This window comes from Theropithecus gelada, chromosome 2, assembly GCF_003255815.1.
Source record: "Theropithecus gelada isolate Dixy chromosome 2, Tgel_1.0, whole genome shotgun sequence".
NCBI classification, from domain to species: Eukaryota; Metazoa; Chordata; class Mammalia; order Primates; family Cercopithecidae; genus Theropithecus; species Theropithecus gelada.
In genome coordinates, this window is record NC_037669.1 from 91,820,987 (window position 1) to 91,847,208 (window position 26,222).

At 42.1% G+C, this 26,222-nt stretch overlaps 1 protein-coding gene across 3 annotated transcripts in view; it reads right to left on the reverse strand.

Annotated features, from left to right (window-relative positions):
- FBXW12 (F-box and WD repeat domain containing 12) overlaps positions 1–21,210 on the reverse strand; it is a 23,691-nt gene extending 2,481 nt beyond the window's left edge. Inside the window, exons 1-9 of one of the 3 annotated variants that reach the window (XM_025377514.1) lie at positions 21,180–21,210; positions 20,156–20,195; positions 19,795–19,952; positions 18,133–18,251; positions 15,394–15,603; positions 14,344–14,502; positions 12,993–13,203; positions 11,998–12,176; positions 11,791–11,921 (exon numbers count right to left, since the gene is read on the reverse strand). In XM_025377514.1, coding sequence (XP_025233299.1) covers positions 11,791–11,921; positions 11,998–12,176; positions 12,993–13,203; positions 14,344–14,502; positions 15,394–15,603; positions 18,133–18,251; positions 19,795–19,952; positions 20,156–20,195; positions 21,180–21,210 — 1,238 coding nt within the window. Of the gene's footprint in view, positions 1–11,790; positions 11,922–11,997; positions 12,177–12,992; positions 13,204–14,343; positions 14,503–15,393; positions 15,604–18,132; positions 18,252–19,794; positions 19,953–20,155; positions 20,196–20,641; positions 20,732–21,179 lie in introns of those variants that run through there. The other 2 variants (XM_025377513.1, XM_025377515.1) reach the window with 2 other exon arrangements.
- Between the last annotated feature and the right edge of the window lie 5,012 nt (positions 21,211–26,222).

Genomic DNA, 26,222 nt, shown 5'->3' on the forward strand with positions numbered 1-26,222 from the left:
AAAAAACAAAAAAAAAAAAAAAAAAAAAAAAAAGTTAATCAAACCCAAACAGGTTAAACCCAAAGAATTTCATACCAGATATATCCTAATCAAATTTCTGAGAATTAAAAACAAAGGAAATAACCTGTACTCAATCAGAGCAAAATGACACATTCTCTAGAGAGATACAAAGATTTGAATGACAATGAATTTCTCATCAGACATCATGGAAGCCAGAAGGAAGAGGCAAAACATTTTTCAAATGCTAAAAGAAGTTAATACGCCAATTAAAACAGAGTATCTCTGGTCAGCAGCAGAATGTTATAAACAAACAACAAATAAAGCATACAGAGTGTAGAAGGACCCCAAATAGCCAAAGCCATCTTGAGCAAACCTCATTACCACATTTGCTGGAGGCATCACATTACCAGATTTTAAAATACATCACAAAACTATAGTAATCAAAACATCATGGTTGTGGTGTTTTTGTTTGTTTGTTTTTTGAGACTGAGTCTTGCTCTGTCACACAGGCAGGAGTGCAGTGGCATGATCTCGGCTCACTGCAAGCTCTGCCTCCTGGGTTCACGCCATTCTCCCACCTCAGCCTCCCAAGTAGCTGGGACTACAGGTGCCCGCCACCATGCCCAGCTAATTTTTTTTGTATTTTTAGTAGAGACAGGGTTTCACCATGTTAGCCAGGATGGTCTTGATCTCCTGACCTCGTGATCCGCCCGCCTCAGCCTCCCAAAGTGCTGGGATTACAGGCCTGAGCCACCACGCCTGGCCGGTTCTTGTGTTTTCATCCCCAGAGACAAACTGTAAACAAGCAAAAATCCAGCGTGGTACTGACATACATACAGATACATTGTCCAGTGGAATGGGATAGAAGGCCAGAAATAAACCCTCACATTTAAGGTCAATTGATTTTTGTTTTAAACAAAAGTACCAAGAACAGTCAATGGAGAAAGGACAGTCTCTTCAATACATGGTATTGGCAATGAAAAAGGAAAACTACAGATGAACACATCCCTGATGAACACAGACGCGAAAATCCTCTAGAAAACAGTAGCAAACTGAATCCAACAGCAAATCAAAAAGCTAATTCACCATGATCAAGTAGTCTTCATTCCCGGGAGCAAGGTTGGTTCAACACATGCAAGTCAATCAACATGATTCCCCACATAAACAGAATTAAAAACAAAAAACCATATGATCATCTCGATAGACACAGAAAAAGCTTTCAATAAAATGCAGTATCCCTTTGTGACAAAAACCCTCAAGAAACTAGGCACTGAAGGAGCATACCTTGAAATAAGAGCCATCAATGACAAATCCACAGGCAATGTCATAATGAATGGGCAAAAACTGGAAATATTCCCTTTGAGAACTGGAACAAGACAAGGATGCCTACTCTCACCACTCCTAGTAAACACAGTAGTGACTAGTAGTGATAGTAGTGATAGTAGTGATAGCTCTAGCTAGGAAGCCCTAGCTAGAGCAGTCAGCCAAGAGAAAGAAAGAAAGGGCATCCAAATAGAAAAAGAGGAAGTAAAACTATCTCTTTGTGGACAATATGACAATATGATTGATTTTGTGTGTGTGTGTGTGTGTGTGTCTGTGTGTGTGTGTCTGTGTGTATAGATATATATAATATGTATTTTCTAAATCTCCCCAGAGAGGGTCTTGTTGTGTCACTCAGTCTGGAGTGCAGTGGCACAATCATGGCCCATTGCAGCCTCAACCTCTGGGCTCAAGTGATCTTCACACCTCAGCTTCTTGTGTAGCTGGGACCACCAGTGCACACCACCATGCCTGGCTAATTTTTTTTTTTTTTTTTGGTAGAGACAGGGTCTCTGTATGTTGCCAAGGCTTGTCTTGAACTCCGGGGCTCAAGTGATCATCTTGCCTCAGCCTCCCAAAGTGCTGGGAATACATGCATGAGCCACTATGCTCCATGACAATATGATTCTATACAAAGAAAACCCTACAGACTCTGCCAAAATGCTCTGGGAACTGAAACCAACTTCAATAAGTTTTCAAGATACAAAAATCAATGTACAAAAATCAGTAGTATTTCCATATACTGATACTGTTTAAGCTGAGAGCCAAATCAAGAATGAAACCTCATTTACAACAGCACCCCACAAAATAAATTACCTAGGAATACATCTACCCAAGGAGGTAAAAGATCTCTATAAGGAGAACTACGAAACACTACTAGAAGCAATCATAGGCCAGGTGTGGTGGCTCACGCCTGTAATCCCAGCACTTTGGGAGGCTGAGGCGGGCGGATCACTTGAGGTCAGGAGTTCGAGACCAGCCTGGCCAACATGGCCAAACCCTATCTCTACTAAAAATACAAGAATTGGCCAGGTGTGGTGGCATGTGCCTCTGGTCCCAGCTACTTGGGAGGCTGATGCAGGGGGATCTCTTGAACCCGGGAGGTGGAGGTTGTAATGAGCCGAGATTGCACCACTGCACTCCAGCCTGGGCAACAGAATAAGACTCTGTCTCAAAAAAAAAAAAACAAAAAACAAAAAACAGGAAATCCTAGGTGACATAAAAAAAAAATGCAAAAACATTTCATGCTCATGGAGTAGAAGAAGCAGTATCATTAAAATGGCCACAATCAACAGATTCAGTGTTATTCCTATCAAACTACCAATGTCATTTTTCACAGAACTAGAAAAAAACTATTCTAAAATTTATATGGTATCAGGAAAGATCCTGATTCCATGTTGAATAGCCAAAGCAATCTGGAGGAAAAAGAAGAAAGCCAGAGACATCAGTTATCTGACTTCAAACTATACTATAATGCTATAATAACCAAATTAACATGGTATTGGTACAAAAACAGAATAAAGATTCAAGGAACAGAATAGAGAACCCAGAAATGAAGCCATACACCCACAGCCAACTGATCATCAACAAAAGTTGACAAAAAAACAATGGAGTAAAGACTCTGTATTCAATAAATGGTGCTGGGATAACTGACTAGCCAAATGTAGAAGAGTGAAACTGGACCCCTACCTTTCACCATACACAAAAATTAATTCAAGATGGATTAAAGGTTTAGATGTAAGACCCCAAACTATAGGAGTCCTAGAGGAAAACCTAAGGAAACACTATTCTAGACAACAGTGTTGGCTTCGGGAAAGAATTTATGACTCAGTCCTCAAAAGCAATTGCAATGAAAACAAAAATTGATAAGTGGGACCTAATTAAACAAAAGAGCTTCTGCACAGGCTGTACACGGTGGCTCACACCTGTAATCGCAACACTTCGGGAGGCTGAGGCAGACAGATCACTTGAGGTCAGGAGCTTGAGACCAGCCTGGCCAACATGGTGAAACCCTGTCTCTACTAAAAATACAATTAGTTAGGTGTGGTGGCGCATGCCTGTAATCCCAGCTACTCAGGAGGCTGAGGCAGGAGAATCACTTGAACCCAGGAGACGGAGGTTGCAGTGAGCCCAGAGCCCAGATTGTGCCACTGCACTCCAGCCTACGTGACAGAGTGAGACTCCATCTAAAAAACAAAACAAAACAAAAAAGGTTTTGCACAGTAAAAGAAACTATCAACAGAGTAAACAGATAACCTATAGAATGGTAGAAAATATTCACAAATCGAGCATCTGACAAAGGTCTAATATTCAGAACCTCTAAGGAACTTAAACAAGTCAAGTAAAAAACAAACCCATTAAAAAATGGGCAAACATGGACAGCTCAATGCAGCCTTGAACTCCTGGGCTCAAGCAATCCCCCAACCTTGGCCTCTCAGAGTGGTGGGATTACAGGGGTGAGCCACCATGCCTGATGATCTCACTTATACATGGAATCTAAATAAGTTAGACTCATAGATGTAAAAGATAAAATGGTGTTTACCAGAGGCTAGGCAGGGTCAGAGCAGAGGGTTAGACAGGGAACAGGGAGGTGTTGGTCAAAGGGTACAAAGTTTCAGTTCGTCAAGAGGAATAAATTCTGGTGAGCATGGTGGCTATAGTTAATAATAACATATTGTATGTTTCAGAATAGCTCAAAGAAATTTTAAATGTTTTCACCACAAATAAATGATAAATATTTGAAGGGATGGATAATTAGCCCAATTTGATCATTTCAGTGTATACATGCGAGAAAACATCATATTGTACCCCATAAATATATACAAGTATTCTTTGTCCATTAAACTTTTGTATTTAAACTTAAAGGACAGATTAGCATAATGGATAAAAAGCGTGACCCAACCAGATTCTATCTACAAGAAACTCACTTCAAATATAACGATATAAGTAGGTTGGAAGTAAAAGAATGAAAAACAATATAACATGCAAATATTAACCAAAATAAAGCAGGAGTAGCTAAATTAGTATTCGATAAAGTAGACTTCAGGGCAAAGAAGATTATCAGGGACAAGGAGAGACATTACACACAAACAAAAGGGCCAATTAACCTAGAAGATATATTAATCCAAAATGTGTATGCAGCAAGTTACAGAACTGCAAAATACATGAAAACTAATAGAACAAAGAGGAAAAATAATCCATAATAGGAAATTCAACAGTCTCTCAATTGATAGAATCACTATACTGAAAATCAGAAAGGATAGAAAAGAACTAAAGAAGATCAACCAAGGTGATCTAATTGTCATTTATAAAACATTGTGCCCAACAGGAGAAGAATACACATTCTTTTCTTTTCTTTTTTTTTTTTTTTTTTTGAGTCGGAGTCTCACTCTTGCCCATGCTGGAGTGCAGTGGCGCAATCTCGGCTCACTGCAAGCTCCGCCTCCCGGGTTCACGCCATTCTCCTGCCTCAGGCTCCTGAGTAGCTGGGACTACAGGCGCCCGCCACCGCGCCCGGCTAATTTTTTTTTTTGTATTTTTAGTAGAAACGGGGTTTCACCGTGGTCTCGATCTCCTGACCTTGTGATCCGCCCGCCTCAGCCTCCCAAAGTGCTGGGATTACAGGCGTGAGCCACCGCGCCCGGCAGAATACACATTCTTTTCAAGCTCACATGGAAACATGGAACATTCACCAAGATAGAGCATATCCTGGGTCACAAAACAAATTTTAACAAATATAAAAGAATGAAGAAAATATGGAGGATGCTCTCTGGCCATAACAGCTTTAAATTAGAAAATCATGATCAAAAAGATCACAATAAAATCTCCAATCTTAGAAATTAAACATATTTTAGAATAGTCCATGACTCAAAGAGGAAAAGGGAAATAAATATATGGAACTCAATGAAAATAAAAATAAAAATATGAGGATTGCAGCTAAAACAGTGTTAAATGGAGAATTTAGAACACCAAATGCTTGTATTTCAAAAAGAGGTCAGAAATCAATGATCTAAGCATCCACCTTAAGAAACTAGAAAAAGTCAGGCACAGTGACTTATGCCTGAAATTCCAGAACTTTGGGAGGCTGAGATAGGCAGATTGCTTGAGCCCAGGAATTCAAGAGCAGCCTGGGCAAACTGGCAAAACCCCATCTCCACCAAAAAAAAAAAAAAATTAATTAATTAATTAATTTAAAAATAGCCTGGTATGTAGGTGCACCCCTGTAATCCAAGCTACTCTGGGAGGTTGAGGTGGGAGGATCACTTGAGCCCAGAAGGCAGAGGTTGCAGTGAGCTGACATAACACCCCATTGCACTCTAGCCTGACAGGTTCAGATCGTGTCTAAAAACAAACAAACTAGAAAAAATAGCAAAATAAAAATAACCAGAAGCAAGAAAATAAAATTTAAGAGCTGACATAGACAAATCCAGAACAGCAAAATAGAGGTTAAAAAAATAAAATAAAATAAAAAGAGACCAAAAGCTGTTTCTTTGAAAAAATAATTAAAATTAATAAGCCTCTAGTAAGGTTGACCAAAAAACAAAACCAAAACAAAAAACACAGAAATGGCACAATTACCAATATTATAAATTAAGGAGTTCATATTACAAATTTTTTTTTTTTTTTTTTTTTTTTTTTAAAAGGGGGTCTCGCTTTGTCGCCCAGGCTGGAGTGCAGTGGCCGGATCTCAGCTCACTGCAAGCTCCGCCTCCCGGGTTCACGCCATTCTCCTGCCTCAGCCTCCCGAGTAGCTGGGACTACAGGTGCCCGCCACCTCGCCCGGCTAGTTTTTTGTATTTTTTTTTTAGTAGAGACGGGGTTTCACCATGTTAGCCAGGATGGTCTCTATCTCCTGACCTCGTGATCTGCCCGTCTCGGCCTCCCAAAGTGCTGGGATTACAGGCTTGAGCCACCGCGCCCGGCCTCATATTACGAATTTTACAGGCATTAAGAGGATTAAAAGAAACAAATCTACACACATTTCACAAGTTAGATAAAATGACTGATTGCTGGAAATTCAAACTATAAAAACTCACCCATCATAAAATAGATAATCTGAGTTGTACTATAACTATTAAGGAATGTATAGTTAAAAGCTTTTCAAAAAAGTCATCTCCAGGCCCAGATTATTCTACTGAAGTTTACTAAACATTTAAGGGAGAAATAACACCCTGAGGCAGGAGAATCACTTGAACCCAGGAGGTGGAGGTTACAGTGAGCCAAGATCGTGCCATCACACTCCAGCCTGGGGGACAAGAGCAAGACTTCATTTCAAAAAGAAAAAAAAAGGAAAAAAAAAACTACAAACCAATATCCTTCAGAAACACAGAAGCCAACAATCATCAAGTATTAAACTCAATTCAGCAATATGTAAAAAGAGTAATAAAAAATGAGTAAGTGGGGTTTAGTCTAGGAATGCAAGGCTGATTTAATGTTCAGAAATTCCATATATCCAATAAAATAAATGAAGAAAATCCACTTACAACAGCACCCAAAATTGAAATACTTGAGTAAATTGAACCAAGGAGGTAAAAGACGTGTATACTGAAAACTATAAAACACTGATAAAAGAAACAGAAGACATAAATAAATGGAAAGCTATCCCATGTTCATAGATTGGAAGAATTAATATTGTTAAAATGCCCATGTTCCCCAAGATGATCTACAGATTCAATGCAATTCCTATCAAAATTTCAATGACCTTTTCCACAGAAATAGAAAAAGCAATCCTAAAATGAATATGGAACCACAGAAGACCCCAAATACTCAAAGCAATCTTGAGAAGGAATAAAGCTGGAGGCATCATATTATCTGATTTCAAAACATATTATAAAGCTACAGTTATCAAAACAGCATATTGGCATAAAATCAGGCACATTGACCAACAGCTCAGAATAAATGATCCCAGAAATAAACCTGCACATTTATAGTCAATTGTTTTTCAACAAAGGTGCCAGGAACACACGATGGAGAAAGGACAAGCTCTTCAATAAATGGCATTGGGAAAACTGGATATTCACATGAAAAGAAAATAAGTTTGGACTTTTTCTCACATCACATACAAAACTCAAAATAGATTAAAGACTTAAATATAAAACCTGAACTACAAGAAGAAAGTTCTGGGGAAAAGCTCTGTGACATTGATCTGGGCAATGATTTTTCAGATATGACCCCAAATGCACGGACAACAAAAGCAAAAATAGGTAAATGGGATTGCATCAACCTAAAAAGTTTCTGCACAGGAAAGAAAACAGATCAAAAAGACAACCTATGGAATGGGAGAAAATATTTGCAAATTATACATATAAGGGTTAATATCCAAAATATATAAGAACTCGGCTGGGCGCGGTGGCTCAAGCCTGTAATCCCAGCACTTTGGGAGGCCGAGACGGGCGGATCACGAGGTCAGGAGGTCGAGAGCATCCTGGCTAACACGGTGAAACCCCGTCTCTACTAAAAAAAATACAAAAAACTAGCCAGGCGAGGTGGCGGGTGCCTGTAGTCCCAGCTACTCAGGAGGCTGAGGCAGGAGAATGGCGTAAACCCAGAAGGCGGAGCTTGCAGTGAGCTGAGATCCGGCCACTGCACTCCAGCCTGGGCGACAGAGTGAGACTCCATCTCAAAGAAAAAAACAAAAAAACAAAAAAACAAACAAAAAAATATATAAGAACTCAATAGCAAGAAAACCACCATATTAAAATGGGCAAAGGTTCTTCATTGCCAACAAAATGGCCAACAAATACGTGAAAAAATGCTCAACATTATGAATTATCAGGGAAATGCAAATTAAAAATGCAATGAGATACCACCTCATTAGAGGTGTTAGAATGGTTATGGTCAAAAAGACGAAAGATAAACAAGTGTTGGTGAGGATATGAAGAAAAGGGAACCCATGTATGTTGTAGGTGGGAATGTAAATTAGTACAGCCTTATGGAAAACAACATGAAAGTTCCTCGAAACACTAAAAATAGGATTATCATATGATACAGCAATCCCACTTCTGGGTATACATCCAAAGGAATTGAAATCGGTATGTTGAAGAAACGTTTGTACTCTCATTACTCCCATGTTCACTTCAGCACTATTCACAATAACCAAGATATGGAATCAACCTAAGTGTACATCAATGGATGAATGGATAAAGAAAATGTGGTATATGTATATATACATATATATATACACACACACACAATGGAACACCATTTAGCCTTAGAAAAGGGAATCTTGTCATGTGCAACAGCATGGATGAATCTGGAGTTCATTATGTTCAGTGAACTAAGCCAAGCACAGAAAGACAAATACTGCATCATCTCACTTATGTGTGACAACTTAAAAAAAAAAATCGAACTCACAGAAGCAGAGAGTAGAATGGTGGTTAACAGAGGCTGGGAGAGAGGGGGAATCAGGAGATGTTGGTAAAAGGGCCCAGCGTTTCCGTTAGGCAGGAGGAATAAGTTTCAGAGATCTGTGGCATGGTGACTGTAGTTCATAATAGTATATCATATTGACAAATTTGCTGAGAGTAGATTTTAAGTATTTTTTTACCACAAAAATACTGTATGAAGTGATTGATATATTAGCTTGATATAATCATTCTATAATATATACATCTGTGAAATCACATTGTACCCATAAATATGTAATTGTTATTTGTTAATTAAAAACTAATAAGATACTCTGTCCTGACCACTAACAAAAAAAGAAAATCAATATAATTCACCTTACTAAGAATCTAAAAAAGAAAAATTATATGCTCATATCAATTTATGCAGAAAATGCCTTTGAGAAAATTCAACATCTATTCATGATAGTAAACACCTCTCAGCCATCTAGGACTAGAAGAGAATGTTTTCAACCCAGTAAGGGGCATCTACAAAAGCATAAAGTGAATATAATAATAATAATGGTGAAAGACCAAACACTTTTCATGCAATGCAAGGATGTTGGCTCTCCACTCCAGTGCCACACAGGAGGTTATAGCCAGTGCAAAAAGGGAAGAACAACAAGGCATACATTTGAAAAGAAAGAAAGAAAGCTGTTTGACAAATGACATGATTGTCTACATAGAGAAAGCACAAAGTCTCTACCAATCTATGAATAAAAGCTTTTAGAATAAATGAGTTTAGCAAGGTTGTGGGATACAAAAATCAGCATACAAAAGTCAGTCATATTTCTATATACTAGTAATGAAAAAATGGAAATTGAAATAAGACAGTACTCTTTATAATAGCATCAAAACAATGAAATATTTAGGTATAAATTTTATAAATATGTGCAAAATCTTTGTCCTAAAAACTACAAAAACACTGATAAAATAAATTAAAGATGGCCTAAAACAGTAAGAGACATTCAGGTTCAAGTATTGAAAGAGCCAAAATAGTAAAGATGCCAATTCCCCCTAATTAATCTCTAGATCTACAAATTCCAATATAAATCTCAGCAGAATTTTTGTAAAAATTTACAAACCAATTCTAAAATTCACTTGGAAAACAAGGGAACCAGAATAGTCTGAATAATTCTGCAAAAGAACAAATTAGTGGACTCATATTATCTGATTGCGAAGTCTCTATAAAGTTACATTTTCAATGTAGTGTGTTATTTGATAAGATACATATATAGATGATTGGAACAAAAGAGAAAGTCACAAAATTAACCCATGTAAATATGGTTGATTTTGGACAAAGGTACACAGGCAATTCAATGGAGAAAAAAGAGTTTTTTCAACAAATGGTGCTGAATCATTAAACATTCATATGCAAAAAAAATACACCTTGATCTTTATCTTTCCCTTATAAGATTTAACTCAAAATACATCAGAGACCTAAATGTAAAACCCCAAACTGTAAAACTTTTAGAGGAAATCTTAGAACATCTCTGTGATCTTGGGTTAGGCAAAGATTTCGTAGGTACAATGCCCCAAGCCCAGTCATTTTAGAAGAAAAATTGTATTTCACAGTTAACACTTGCTCTTTGAAAGACACCGTGAAGAGAGTAGAAAGATGAAGCAGAGTGGGAGAAAGTATTTGCAAACCCTTATCTGATAAAAGACGTGTATTCCAAATATATAAAGGACTATCAACACTCAATATTAAGAAACTCAATATTAAAAACCCAATTAAAAAATGGTCAAAAGATTTGAAAAAATGTGTCAAAGAAGATATGTGGATGGCAAATAAATTGCTCAATGTCACTGGGAAAAGGCACAATAAATACCGCAATGAGGTATCACTATACATCCATTCAAATGTAAGACAGAAAACAAATCCCGGGAAAGTATTTGAAGTTATTGAAAGGAAATAAGTATTTATGATTGGTGTAGGCTAAAATTTATTAGATACAGAGAGCAAAAACCATGAAAGTCTGCTAAGCACGATCACAGATATTCAAAGTATTTTTGCCTCAAAACACTGGAAAATAATTATCTGAACGTAGACATTTTCCTATTCTTGTAAAAAAGTTAATAACAGCAGCATGATACTTCCTAGTGTGGACATACGACGGTAATTTAAACAATCTCTTATGTTTGGGCACTTAGGGAGTTTCCAGCTCTTGACTATCACAACTGCTGTAACAAACAGCCAATGTACTTGAATGATTGGAGGTATAGCTTCACAGTAAATTCTTTTTAGTGGTGTTGGCAGTGCAAAGGATATATGTATTTTCTTAGATGTCGCCAAAAAAGCACTATAAGCAGTATAATGACTAGCAATAATCTGGAAGAAAATGTCTGCAAAGACTTAGGAGTCAAGACTTCTACGTGTATTACGTAAAATCTCAAGAAAAACAATTTAAAGGCAAGCAAACCAGGGGCAAAAATCAACAAAATGGAGGGAAAGGCAGCTCACTGAAGCAGCCACCAAGTGGCTAATGAACTCACAAAAGGTACAACTTAGCAAGAAAACACAGGGTATTGAGGACATAATCTATCCACTGCCCGTGGGAATATAAATTGAGAGCCACTTTGGGAAGACTTTTAACATCTATTGCAAGTGCCGTGACTTCAAGAACTAGTGATTCTCTTTTCAGGCATGAGTTTATTGATATCTATCCTCAAAGAATCTTAAAAAAAAAAAAAAATCCCTGCTCTCCCTTCATTCATCTTGATGTAGAAATTAGAAGTTTTTGGCTGGGTACGGTGGCTCACGCCGTAATCCCAGCACTTTGGGAGGTCGAGGCAGGCGGATCACAAGGTAGGAGATCGAGAGGTCAGGAGATCGAGATCATCCTGGCCAACATGGTGAAATCCCTTCTCTACTAAAAATACAAAAATTAGTCAGGTGTGGTGGCACCATGCCTTTAATCCCAGCTAGTTGGGAGGCTGAGGCAGGAGAATTGCTAGAACCCGGGAGTTGGAGGTTGCAGCGAGCTGAGATCACGCCACTGCACTCCAGCTTGGTGACAAAGGGAGATTCTGTCTCAAAAAAAAAAAAAGTGTTCAGGGAATGTTTAGGTCACAAAACAGAGCTTACTCATCTGTTGTGGGATCATGCCATATGTTTTCCAGGCGATAGCAGCTCCTGAGGTATGGATGGCGGCCTCCTTCTTCCCACATGTACACGTGCACAGAGTTCTTGGACGTGGTGAGCACATAGCGAGGATCCTTCCAAGGATAGCCAGAGTGAGTGGCCAAGGAGTCAAAGTCATATCAAAAAGCAGTGGAGGAGAATCATACATACCACCCAGAAGTTGTTGATGGCTGCCTGGTGGTCCTCAAATCGTTGCAGCAGGAAGCCAGTGATGCTGAAGAGTAACAAGTATGGCCCATTGGTAAAGACAATCGTATATCCATCATTGGCTCCCATCCAAACAGGGGACTCCAGATGAGCTGCCAACTGGAAACTTGCAATCTTATGTACTGTTTTCATGTAAAACACACATATATACACACACATAAGGAAGTAAATATCAGATCATTGAATAAGAACAATATCCTCACACTGAATAAAAAAGCATAGTCCCCACTTCCACAGACTTCATTCCAGGGAGGAAAATGAAGGGTAGTCCAGTGGCCTGACAAATACATATCACTGACTGTGGTTAACAGGTGCTAGGACACACGAACAGAAGTTTGTGGACAATAAACAATCCCCTGGGCATTGAGGCAAAACCTGTAATGGGAAGGAACATTGGAATGCAGGCCCTAAAACATGATGGAAATCTATATGGGTTCACCCAAGAGGGCAGGGTCGGGGTAGAGATCAGCATGGGTATTAGAGCCAAACTGGGGAGGGTTCACCCCCAGCTAAAGAAATCCCCTACTCCTGGCCGGGCGCGGTGGCTCACACCTGTAATCCCAGCACTTTGGGAGGTCGAGGCAGGCTGATCATGAGGTCAGGAGATCGAGACCATCCTGGCTAACATGGTGAAACCCTGTCTCTACTAAAAATACAAAAAATTAGCCAGGCGTGCTGGCGGGCGCCTGTAGTCCCAGCTACTTGGGAGGCTGAGGCAGGAGAATGGTGTGAACCCAGGAGGCGGAGCTTGCAGTGAGCCGAGATTGCGCCACTGCACTCCAGCCTGGGCGACAGAGCGAGACTCCGTCTCAAAAAAAAAAAGAAAAAAAAGAAATCTCCTGCTCCCTTTTTACAGACTGACCCATTTATTATAGCTAAACATGAATGACTGTGTAATGAGGAAGAGAAACAAGCATTTCTAATGTGGCACAGCCTACCTTGGATGACTGTTTGGCCTCCAGTCCTCTTGGTTGTTAGATCAAAGGTGACAAATTCTGTCTTTTTTTCAGGGTTACTTTGGGACATCAGTGTCAGCCTGTTTTTCACCTTTGGGGTCCAGCAGGCACTGACACATAATTTATGTGGGAGAGAGGTAGATAGAGGAGCACTGCCTTCTGATGGTCTCAGTAAGGACTCTGTGAGGAATACCTAAAGAGAGCATCGCGTGCACGATCAGGGGAAGGGAACTTATAGCCTCTCAGTACAGGAGTGACTCCAGAAGAGCCTTCTTAGAAATTCTCATCTTGTGGCTAAAGCTTTGTTCAACATCTCAGGAGTGATGAGGGATCACTGCTTACCACTCCAGCATACAAGGAACTCACTGTCTTCCTATCCTTCCTGTCCCATTCACAGAACAGTGTCCCCAAAGCATGCCAAGGGGTTACAAAACCATCTCACCATGTTGAAACCTTGGTCAAGTTGAGGTTGGCTAAGCAGATTTTCCCTTCTTGGGGAACAAGTCAAGGACTGTGTGGCTTTTACTACCTGCCTTCTGAACTCCTCCCTCTTTGGTGCCCAGTCCACTAGTGCCCCCCTACAAAAGTCCTGCTCAAAGGCCAAAGCCTTCCTCAGAGTGATATTCAGAGGCTGTTGCATATTCAGTTACTTTTGGACTTCTCTATACTTTCCAGCCAACATAGATAAAAGTAAAGAAGGCAAAAGAGAACAAGGTCAAAGATATTTTTGTAAAAAACAAAATTTTTTTTTTTTTTTTTTTTAAGAGGTAGGGTCTCGCCATGTTGCCCAGGTGGGATTGCAGTGGCTATTCACAGGAGCAATCCCACTACTGATCAGCATGAGAGTTTAGACCTGTTCTATTTCTGACCTGGGCCAGTTGACCCCTCCTTAGGCAACCTGGTGGTCCCCTGCTTCCAGGAGGTAAACGTATTGATGCCAGACTTAGTATGGACACCCTATCAGCATAGTACTCTATGGCCTGGAACTCCTGGGCTCAAGCGATCCTCCTGCTTCAGCCTTCTGAGTAGGTGGGACTATAGGTGCACGCCACCATGCCCAGCAATACCTATTTCTTGATACCTGTCTCACCCTTCTCCATTTCTTTGGCAAATTCAGGCTTCATGAATGAGTTTTCGTTAACATTTGCCACATCAACTGGATGTTGTTGCTTCAAAGAACATTGTTTCCTGATCATCACAATGGATTCCCCTTGTGATATGGTCTGAGAGAGGGAGCAGTGTGCCTGGTCCTCACTGAGCTCTGCAGTTTCTCTGCATGCTTCCTAACTTGACATTCCCATCCTGAAGTTCAAATACACAGAACAGCACCTACCTGTGGCAAGGTACGACGATATGTCCCACATGCAAATATCCATTTCTTGTCAGGAGAGCAGTGTAGAAATACAATACCATATTGAGATGCAGTAACTTTAGAAACATCCCTTAACCCAGGCAGTGTAAATGTGTAGATGTTACCTGCAGCATCACCAACCTGAAACCAAAACATCCCCACCACATCAATAGGAAGATATGTGAAATCCTAAAGTACAGAGGAGGCAGCACTGTCAGCTGCAAGATATGCCACCGTTTCTTCAATCACATAATGGAGATCAAAACCTCTGACCAGTCTAGCTTGAGACACTGTTGGGATAATCCCATGGAATAAAACTTTCCAAGCCCCAAAGCATTCTTCTCAAGGACAGTTATTCATTAGCACATCAACACTATGCTTTTTCTCAATGTCACCCAAAGCCATCTCTCTCCCTCAACTATCCCCAACCAAGTTCATGGACAGGACAATAACACACACTTGAAAGAGGCACATATAAAGTAATTCAGAAAGTTTTTGGCTTTTTGTTTTTAGAAGAATGGCTGGGGAAATGTACTTGAGGCAAGTCAAGGGCCAAGATAGCATGGAGGTTTGTATAACATTCATTGATATATTGTGATTGACTCACAGGGTATGTGGAAGGGATGACTACAAGAGAAATAGGCTGGGTGTGGTGGCTTATACCCGTAATCCCAGCACTTGGGAGGCTGAGGTGGGCAGATCATGAGGTCAGGAGTTCAAGACCAGCCTGGTCAGCATGGTGAAACCCTGTTTCTACTAAAAATACAAAAAATTAGCCAGGCATGGTGGCGTGTGCCTGTAGTCCCAGCTACTCAGGAGGCTGAGGCAGGAGAATTGCTTGAACCCAGCAGGCAGAGGTTGCAGTGAACAAAGATCGCACCACTGCACTCGAGCCTGGGCAACAGAGTGAGACTCCATCTCAAAAAAAAAAAAAAAAAAAAAATAGGGATAGGACAGTAATGTGACACGGATGCCTGACAAAACAGCAGGCATTTGATTTTTTGGTCCCCTCTAAATTCAGGGCTCACTTACCGTCAGGAATGGGCCATCCTTTGTGAGATAGGCTTCCATGCCATAACAGGACTCTGGCATGCGGAGAATGGCCAGAGCATCCCTGTCCTGACAGTTCCACACTTTGATAGTTTTTTTCTGATCCATAGTGATGGCAAGATGCATCTGAGGAAGGGTTACCAGATTTAAGAAATAGAACTCCTGGACTGGGCTTGACCAGATCATGGTGCCCTAGAGAACAAGAGTAATACAATCTATGTTCAAGGAACTCTTACATCTACTGTGGTTTCATTCTGTCCATGTTTATTTGGAAGTCTCTTCCAAATCAGATCTTCTTGCTTCTGGCAAAAGACATGAAAATTCTCCACATCTCAATATTTTGGAGGGGTGAACACGAAAACAGGAACTACGCACTATGCTCAGAGACAAGAACTTGGTACATAACAGGTGCAAAGAATGATCAGACTTCCTGAGTTCAAATCACTTCTGCCTCCTACTAACAGTACAGCTTCAGCAAGTTGCTTTCTATCATGCCTTCTAATGAGGCTGTCATTACATTTCACAACTCATGAAACATACTTAGAATTTTGCCTAGGACACAGTAGGAACCCAGAACGCATTAACTATCATTAAAATTGTTATTCATTCATCAACCTTGTACATTACATATAAGATAGAATAGTTCTTTCTAGATGATTCTTTAGCCTTTAAAAAAATTGTGAAGTATATCATACAAGAAAAGAGCACCAAGTTTAATAAATTATCACAAGTGAATGCTAATGTACCACTTCTAAGCCCTCCCAAAATCCCCTTTGCATGTGCTCTATTTCACAACTCCCCCATGGCTCCCCACACTCAAATGTAATCACTATTTTGATTCCTCACACTATAACAAGTTGCCTATGCAGTAATATCTATGGCCACATAACCAAGCATCCCAAAATTTAGTGGCTTGAAACAGGCTTTTGCTAACTCAGTTTCTTTTGATCAGAAATTCAGGGGCAGCTTGACTGGGTAGTTCTGGCTGTAGGTCTCTTGAGGGTGAAGTCAAGTTTCACTTCCAAGATGGCTTCTCATATAGCTGTGTAAGTTGATGTTGGCTACTGGCAGGGGTCCTCAGTCCCTCACCACACAGATCTTCTCTGGAGGGCTGCTTGAGAGCTCTCATAACACTGCGACTGGATTTCCAAAAGCTAATGACCCATGAGTGAAGAATTGTCTTCTGTGACATAGCTTCAGAAATTATACATCATAATTTCCACAATATTCTATTGGTTCCACAGGTCAGCCCTATTCACTGCGGCAGTGGACTACACAAGATTGATCGTGATTATTGTTGGGCAAAGATATTTGGGCCATCTCAAGAGACTGGCAGCCGTAGCCTGCCCCATAGCCTCCAGTGATTCACTTTCCCCTACATGAAAATATATCCACCATCTCCCAATGCTCTCAAATGTCTCATACCATGATAGTATCATTGCAGAATCTAGGATCTCATTGTTTCTAGGTCCAGGTATAGATGAAGCTCTGTAGATTCAGTTTATCTTGATGTAAAAATCTTCAAACTAAATATACAAGTTACCTGTCCCTCACCATCCCCAAAGTACAAGTGTGGGGTAAGCACAGGATAACAGTCACTGTCATTCAGAAAAGGCGAAAATGGAAAAATAGGAATCACTGCTACAAGAAATTTTGAAATCCAATAGAAAACATGCTGGCAATTTGTTGATTAGGACCCAAGGCCCAAGAAAGATTTTTGATGACTCTTGGTTCTACTCTCTAGGTTCTTGATTCTGTCTGAGTCATCCTTTACTTTCTATATATGGTGGCCCAATTTTTCAGCTAAATTGTTTTGGTAGTCTGCTTCCTGCCAAAGTTCTGAAATCCAAAAAGCCTCTTTTCCTTTTGTGTGTTTTGGCCCCTTTAAATCCAAGCTGGCAGTGTTTCTGCCAATGTAATTCTCTTTAACAAAAACTTTGTGGGTCTAAGAACCTCACTGCAGTTTATACAATTAGACAAAAGCCACACTCAATTTTGAGATAAATCCTTTGTGCGCCTTGGAGATCATCTGAGCTAGAGACTACTTTCTGAAAAAACCAATATAACAAATGCCAATTATTGACAAAGAGGCAATAGAACAGGTAATAAACATGCACAAAGCCCAAACATTATTTCACAAATGCACTCCATGTTATTGATAGAAAATAAGACCTTACACAAATTTATAGATAGAAACACAAATTAAAAAGTAAATTCTCAGCCAAGCGCAGTGGCTCACGCTTGTAATCAAAGCACTTTGGGAGGCCGAGGTAGGCGGATCACGAGGTCAGGAGATTGAGACCATCCTGGCTAACACGGTGAAACCCCATCTCTACAAAAATACAAAAAAATTAGCTGGGCGTGGTGATGGGCACGTGTAGTCCCAGCTACTCAGGAGGCTGAGGCAGGAGAATGGCGTGAACCCGGGAGGCGGAGCTTGCAGTGAGCCGAGATTGCACCATTGCACTCCAGCCTGGGCAACAGAGTGAGACTCCATCTCAAAAAACAAACAACAAACAAACAAAAACAACAACAACAAAAGTGAATTCTATGTGTGTCTATGGTCCAAATGAAAAGGTCACAAATTACATGATAGAAAACCTGATTTGACACTTTGTTTTTGTTACCACTTCCGAGTATTTTCCTCTCAGCACTTCCGTTTCACATACAGAACAGGATGGATGCAATGCAGTACTTTTGCTACATATTGGCCAGACTCACCTCTTGCACATCCCAGGCGCAAAGCGCTTGCTTTGGAGATACACCACAAATGATTGATTTCTCCTGTTCATCCATTGTCAGGCTATTTCCTGAGAGATAAGCCAACTCCATGTCATATGCTAGAAGGAAACACAGAAGACTTGGCCACCAGATAGTTAAGGGATGATCCAAAGCAAAAGAAGATAATTTAAAATATTTCTGTACCCTCTTAGGAAGGTTTGGGTAACAATATGGAGAAGATAGAAATTGGGCTCCAGAGTCATCCAAACACAGGTTCCCATGGCAGGCTGGCCATTTGGGAGATGTTGGCCAGCTTGCTTTTCCTTTTAATCCTCAGTTTCCAAAGATATAAAAGGCATATTAAAATATCTCCATCAGAGAACTTTTCTGAGTTTTAAAAGCGTTATCAAGTCCAGGCACAGTGGTTCACGCCTGTAATCAGAGCATTTTGGGAAGCTGAGGTGGGCGGATCACTTGAGGCCAGGAGTTCGAGACTGGTCTGGCCAACATGTTGAAACCCTGTCTCTACTAAAAATACAAAAATTAGCATGGTGGCAGGTGCCTGTAACCCCAGCTACTTGGGAGGCTGAGGCATGAGAATTGCCTGAACCCAGGAGGCGGAGGTTGCAGTAAGCCAAGATCACGCCACTGCACTCCAGCCTGGGTGACAAAATGAGACTCTGTCTTTAAAAAAAAAAAAAAAAAGTTATCAGGATTAGGTCAGGTACAATGGCTCATGCCTGGGAGGCCAAGGTTGGAGGATCGCTTGAGCTCAGGAGTTCAAGACCTGCCTGGATAACAAAGTAAGACCTAATCTGTACCAAAAAATTAAAAAATTATGGCTGGGCATGGTGGCTTATGCCTGGAATCCCAGCAATTTGGGAGGCCAAGGCAGGTGGATCACTTGAGGTCAGGAGTTCAAGACCAGCCTGGCTAATATGGTGAAACCCTATCTGTACTAAAAATACAAAAATTAGCTAGGCATAGTGGTAAATGCCTGTAATCCCAGCTACTCAGGAGGCTAAGGCAGGAGAATCACTCGAACCCAGGAGACAGAGGCTGCAGTGAGCTGAGATCGTGTCATTGCCCTCCAGCCTAGATGACAGAGCAAGACTCAACCTCAAAAAAAAAAAAAAAGTTAGCTGGTTGTGGTGGGGCACCCCTGTAGTCCCAGTTACACAGGAGGCTGAGGCAGGAGGATCTCTTGAGCCCAGGAGGTTGAGGCTTTATCTCTATAAAAAATTTTTAAAATTAGCCTGGGTGACAGGGCCAGACCCTGTCTCTAAATAAATGCATACGTAGGCTCTACTGCTACAGCCTCAACCTCCTGGGCTCAAGAGATCCTCCTGTTTTTTAAAGTTTCCCATTAATTTTTTATTTTGATCCTGGGAGGGATGAGAAGCCTTAGGAAAAAGGGAGTAACAGGACCTGATTTTATGTTGTGAAAAAAATCACTCTAGTTTGTTCATTCAGCACAGATGGTGGGGACAAGAGAGGAAGCAGGGAGACATCGCATGGTATCACGGCAAACCAGTCTGGTTCAATTTTAATTCCTTTTCCCTTCACTGAATGAGAACACACAACTGCACACAGCAAAAATCAAATAGAGTGGACCTCTGAAAACAAGTTTCTCATGTTCCTCTAGGGCACCTGTCCCCATACCAATGTTCTTAGTGACTTTGTAGATAAAGTTATGCGGCTGTGCCAATGCCAACCGAAGCTCCTTCCTTCTTTGATGCAGGAAAAATTGCTTCCATGTGTGTGTGCCCAGGTGTTGATTGGTGAAGTTACTGCAGTCCCATCTCTGCAGAGATAGCGACCTGGAAACAGAGTCACAGTCCCATCAGGCTGTTCTCAGTCAGTTCACCTCCTCAGAGCTCTGGTTATATCACAACCCCCTACTCACGCTAACTTTCTGTGTATATCTCACAACACAGCCACACACAGGCCTCGGTACACAGCACGGGTGCGCAGTCAGATGATCTCCTCTCCCCTTCCCTCCTTACCCTTTCCCTTTCCTTACCTCCACAGGAAATCGCTCTCTGCAATCCTATTCCAATGCTATGGGAGAAAGGAAGAGACAAGCAGGCAATCAGTTACATCAAAGAGCAGGGGCAATCCTCTGCTATTATTTGTTCTGGGAGCTGGGCCGGCACAGGTTAATCAGCTGGGATTCCAGCTCTCAAAGCACTCCCCAGTGCGGGGAGATAAGGAAATGGTAACAACAGAGACCTGTCACTGCTCATACAAGCACTGGGTATTCCCATGAGTTCACAGGAAGACGTTCTGATTTCCTAGGGCTTGAAATGGGAGCCTCAAGGACTGTTTAGTCAGCACAACTCCTGGATGTCAGCTTGTCCTTTCCGTTTAACAGAATATGAGGCCTTCAGAGTGAAGGATGCTAACCCCCAAAGCCTCAATGTAGCCCTCTGCTATTCTGCAAAGTGGTGCTCAAACTGGTCAAGAGAAGCAGCTGGCATGGGGGCAGTGGGAGGTGGAAGGCCTTTACCTTGTTCACCTGGGAAGCCTGCAGCAAGCCGAACAGGTCCAGGAAAGAGAAGATTTGCTTCAAAGCTAAGTCAGGCAATTGGATCTCCATTTCACACAGCCTGAACCCACATCCACTTTCCTTTCTCCTCTCTGGGCTGCTCTGAATTTAAAGGCTTTGCCAAAGTCTGCAGCACTTGTAAAGATTTTCACCCCTGCCCATCTGTGTGTGGTAGAAACAAGCTGCAAGTGTGCAGACTCCCGGGCTGACCTCCACCCCGGCCTCTCCCCTGGGGCCTCATCCACACAGCTGGCGGCATCCCTACCTAAACCCACGTGTTAGTGCTGTTCATTGTTTACAGGAGCTCAGCAACACCTGTGCACTGTGAGCTGGAGGTGCAGAACCTGGGGCAGCCCCAGCTGCAGATGAAGTTGTCAGGACCCTCTAGGAAATATCATCGAATGCACTCACTTTGATCAGATCCCAGTGTCTCTATGACTCTATTTAAGTTCCAAACTCCTGGAATTGGAGTCAGCTTGCCCCGTGTCTGTGCCTATCATGGGATCTTGAATCTGGTGAGTGGGGCTCATCTCTCAGCGCCAGCACGGCCTCTGGGTTTCTACCTTCTCACATTTAACTTTGCAGTGGAGGAGAGAGAACGTGCCAAGGCAGCTTCTCCACAGAGGTCCGCGCAAAGGGAGCAGGCCTTGCCAGGGATGGCTCTCCCAGCCGGTGGCTTTCCCTGGGATGTGACGCTTTCCCACAGTTACAGATCTCCCAAGAACCTGACAACTCATTCTGGGATTGTCTAAAGACCGTGTCATAGCCTGAGTGTGTCCTCTCAAAATTCCTATGTTGAAATTCTAACCCTCAGTGTGATTGGAGGTGGGGGGCCTTTGGGAGGTAAGTGGGTCACAGGCAGTGAGTCCTTATGATGGAACCAGTGCCCTAATAAAAGGGACCCCAGAACACTCTCTAGCCCTGTTTATGTCATATGAGGACATGAGAAGGTGTCAGCTGCAACCTGGAAGAAGGCCCACACCAGAACCTGACCATGCCAACAGGTGAATCTTGGACTTCTCACCTCCAAAATTTTGAGAAATAAATTTGTTGTTTGTAAGCCACCCAGTCTATGGTACTTCGCTGCAGGATAAGATGGGGGTCCCTCTGTGAGGCTCAGCGGCCAATCCTTCTTAAAACTGCTGCCTCCAGGCAGACACACGGGAGTGGTTGTTGGGAGGCCCATTTATGACACAGTAGTAAGAGAGAGGAAAATTACAAATTGATATGGTGAGGAATTAAAAAGGAAAAGCAAAGATCAAGAAGCACCTAAAGGGGCATGGGGAAAGGCGAGACAAGGGATGTGTGGAGAGAAGTGAGAGAAATACAAGGGGAAAAGATTTGTATTTCATTAAAAGGAAATAATGCAGAGAGCCAGGGCCGTGGAAGGACACAGGAAGAGAGAAAGCTTGGAACAGACTCGACTGTAGAGGAACAGAATTAATGCAAAGATATAGAGGTCTGAGAAATAAAACACTTTAAAATATGACAAGGGAAGAGAAGAAACAGTAAAATAAAGGATATTTTAAAAGTATTAAAACACAAATATTATAAAACATACAGATAGGAAATATAAGTGTAAGTGAACTGTGAGACAAGACAGAGGAGGAATAAAATGGAAAAGAAGACAGATGAGAAAGAAGGCAAATGTAAGGAAACTGAAGCAAATTGCCGAATGGTGAATGAATGAATTTGAAATAGAGGAACGGGGGCCAGGTGTGGTGGCTCAAGCCTGTAATCCCAGCACTTTGGGAGGCCGAGGCGGGTGGATCACCAGGTCAGGAGCTTGGCCAACATAGTGAAACCCTGTCTCTACTAAAAATACAAAAAATTAGCTGAGCATGGTGGCGGGCGCCTGTAATCCCAGCTACTTGGGAGGCTGAGGCAGCCAGCTTGAAGCTGGGAGGTGGAGGTTGCAGTGAGCTGAGATCGTGCCACTGCACTCCAGCCTAGGCGACAGTGCGAGACTCCATCTCAAAAAAAAAAAAAAAAAGAGAAACAGGAAGGTGTGTGGGGGGGTGGTGGGGTGGGGTGCTACCAGAAAAGGGCAGAGAAAGACACATTGCAACAATAAAGACAAATCTAAATGTCACAGGAGTTAAGAGATGTAAAATTTGAGAGAAGTGAAATGGTAACTCCGTAATAGTCTAAGCACAAGATAAGATGTAGGTGAGAGAATGGCCCGGACATTGTCTAGGAGAATGTAGATTAAAGCAGGCAGCTGGGGAAACCTGAGAAGAAGGATCGATAAGGAGTCGGGCAGCCTGAGAGTAGGACAGAGAGGGAGGGACGGCACAGCACAGGAAGTAAAGGGCGCATAGCAAGGGGAGAAGTAACAGCAAACCTTTCATGGTGCCTTCTGCAGGCGAGGCACCTGTCTAAACAATTTACATGGGCTCATCTGTTTAATCCTCACAACGACTAGACGAGGTAAGTCCTATTACTGGCTACCTTGCAAGGTGCTCCATGTTCTCTTAGATTCTGAATTTGTCTGGCATCCATTCGTCACAGGGCCAGTTGTATTCTCTCTATATTTTTAATTTTCTGTATTCTTGATGCTCTGGCATTTGTGATCTTGCTAATTGGGGAGAGACTCCCCCTGCCAGGCCTAGCCAGATAGCAAAGGGGAGTGCCTTTTAAGCAAACGAACCAAGCTAGAGCCCACACCCCCAATCATCTCCTTTACCAAAGTCTCACACAGCAAGTTAATATTCCTCCTGCCCTAAATCAACCCAGGGCCAGGTACCAGACAACTAGGGACAGCCCCTATGCCTCAAAGCCAGCCAGAACCATTTAAACTAGCCCATTCTAAAAGGCTCACCCTCTTCTGCCCTCTGCCTTTCTTACAGAAAACACAATAAAGGCTCAAGCCTATGCTGCCCCGCCCCTTCTGCCTCCTGACTGCCCTTGGTGCTCTCCATGTGGCCCTGCATGGGGAACCAGGCCTCTTGTTTATAGGGATCCCTGAGTATAAACTTCTTCCTTCGTGACAATCATTGCTGTGTCTGCACGCTTCGCCACACCTGATTAAAACCAATCCCAGGCACCAGTTTTAGAACACATAGGTGGGGGCCAACACATACAGAAGTTAGGTGACTTGCCCACAGTGACACCCCTGGGAAGTGGCACCGGGTTTGAACCCCAGCAGTCAGCCCCAGAGCCAGTGCTCTTAGCTGTTATGTTCTAATGGCTCAAAGAGAAGAGGGAATTGGGAAAACTTGGAATGATTAGGAGAAGAATGAAAGTGGATATATTTTTAGCCTTGAGTTTAAAATGCTAAACAATTGAACAAAACATGGTCCCGTAGTCCCAGCCACTCAGGAGGCTGAAGCATGAGAACTGCTTGAGCCCAGGAGGTGGAGGCTGCTGTGAGCCATGATCACGCAACTGCACTCCAGCCTGGCAACAGAATTAGACCCTGTCTCAAAAAAAAAAAAAGATACAAAATGTGTTCAAAGAAATGAAGTAAAGAGAATGCTGACTAAACAGGAAAGAACACAGAAGATACATTTTTTAAAGATGGTGACAAAGGGAAACACCAAAGAGAGGAAACATGAGAGAGATTTTTAAGAGAAATAAGGAAGGACCACAGAAGTCAGCCGGTTGTCCCTGGCTCAGCCTGGGGAACTCAACTGTCCCCAGTGCAAGCAGGGCGTGACTGACTTCTGTCTGGCTCCAGAGGTATGGGGCTCAGGTGGGCAATCTCAACCCACATTGGGGTACAATTATTGCGTCACATCCACTGGTCCTGATACATTCCCTGATGGGAGTCACTGGAGAGAGTGCAAAAGGGTAACAAATCATGCTTCCACTACAAAGTAGCTTTGGGACAAATTTATGGTTCCATTTATACAGAGAAGCAAAATGATAGACTTGGTACCCTGACTCTTCCAGAGGCATGTTTTGTGTTCATGGGAACCTCAAGGATGTAAGAAGCCAGGGACGGGGACTGAGCACTGTAAGCTGTATAGTGACTCTGCAGAGCCTATCAGTTAATTTGTAAATGTGAGACATCGAACTTTGTGAAATATGAGGAAACTTTTAAAAATCATGATTGGGAACCCATGTGAAATTTAAAATGTAAAATTTACAGTTAAATGCTATCAAGTAGATCCTAAATTGGTATTTTAAATTTGCTCACAATTATTTAAGTAAATATTCATGCATATGGATAATGATGGAGGAGAATATATTAAAATGAATATATTCCTGCTATGGGTTCATGTTCTGTTTATCTAAAACTTCCTTTTAATATTTTATTTTTGAACTGGAAAGGATAACAGACAAATCTTGATACAAATAAACATATATAATTCTGTCTCCAGAATGCTAGGCTAAGAGGATTTTTTCTTTCCTTCTGTGGTTGCTGGGCCTAATGTAAAGAAATAGAGGCAACTTTGATTAAGATTCATGCAACTGATAACTTGTTATAATGGAAATAAAAATCACAATTTTAAAAGGTTGTGCAAATGGTCTCATAGGAGACTAACATGTTTACAGGGATGACACTGGCTTCCAGTTCAAGGGAGTCCATGGGTAAGCCACCCACGGTCCCTGAGAGAAGGAAGCACAGCCATTCATGTGAAAGAACAATTTTTCCTGATTCTCAATTCCTAAAGCAGGTTTTTTTTTTTTGTATGTGAAATATTGAAAATCACTCCTACCATGGCTACCACTGTAGCTTTACTGAGAGTGGGGCTTAAAACACACCCCAGCCTCTCCCAAAACTGAGCTCACTTCCTCCAAGCGGGGCAAGGAAGGTTTCCTTTCAAATGTGGGTGTTGTAGTTGAGGTGCATGATTCAGGTGTGAGTTTTGTTCACTGCCACTTACACAGGTTTGCTCAGTCATGGTGAGGAGGCCCTGCTCTAAGGGGTCCCTGCAGGGGGAAGGAGCTAGGCTTGCCCATCAGAGGACGGTGGGAGTTCAGCCCAGCTGTGCCTCTCTCTGGGTGGGAGTCTCTGAGAAGATCACGTAATTTCAATGTATCTTGGCTCTTTATCTGAAGAATGGAACTCAAGTGGGTTTGCTGAAAGGAGTAACTTTAAAAAGAAATGTCTAGCATGGTTCTGGCCTTATGGTAGACGCTAAAGTCTGTGAAATCCATATCTCTGAGCCAGGTGGAATTTGGGGAACACTTTCCCAGAAAGTCTGGTCACCAGTCCTTCAGGTCCACCAATGTACTCCCTATGACAACTCTGAGGGGGCAGTGACACAGGGCAGTTATCACCTGGCCAAAGGCACACAGCTGTTGGTGGCAGTGTCAGGAATCCCACCAGGCTATTTCACTCCAGAGCCATGCTCCTAACCACTAGGCAATCCTGCCTCTGCAATCCCCTCAGTTACCAAGAAACAATGGTTTTCCCGGGAAGCAGGGGCATGTGTGCAGCCCTCCCAGTGCCTGTGCTACTGGGAACGCAGCCAGGCCTCCTGGCCTTTTGCTGCTGTGGGTGGGGCCTATCATGGTCACTTGGCCCTGAGCTCTATCACTGAAGAAGAGATGGCTGAGCTAAAGAGAGCAGCACAGCACCCGCAGAACCGAT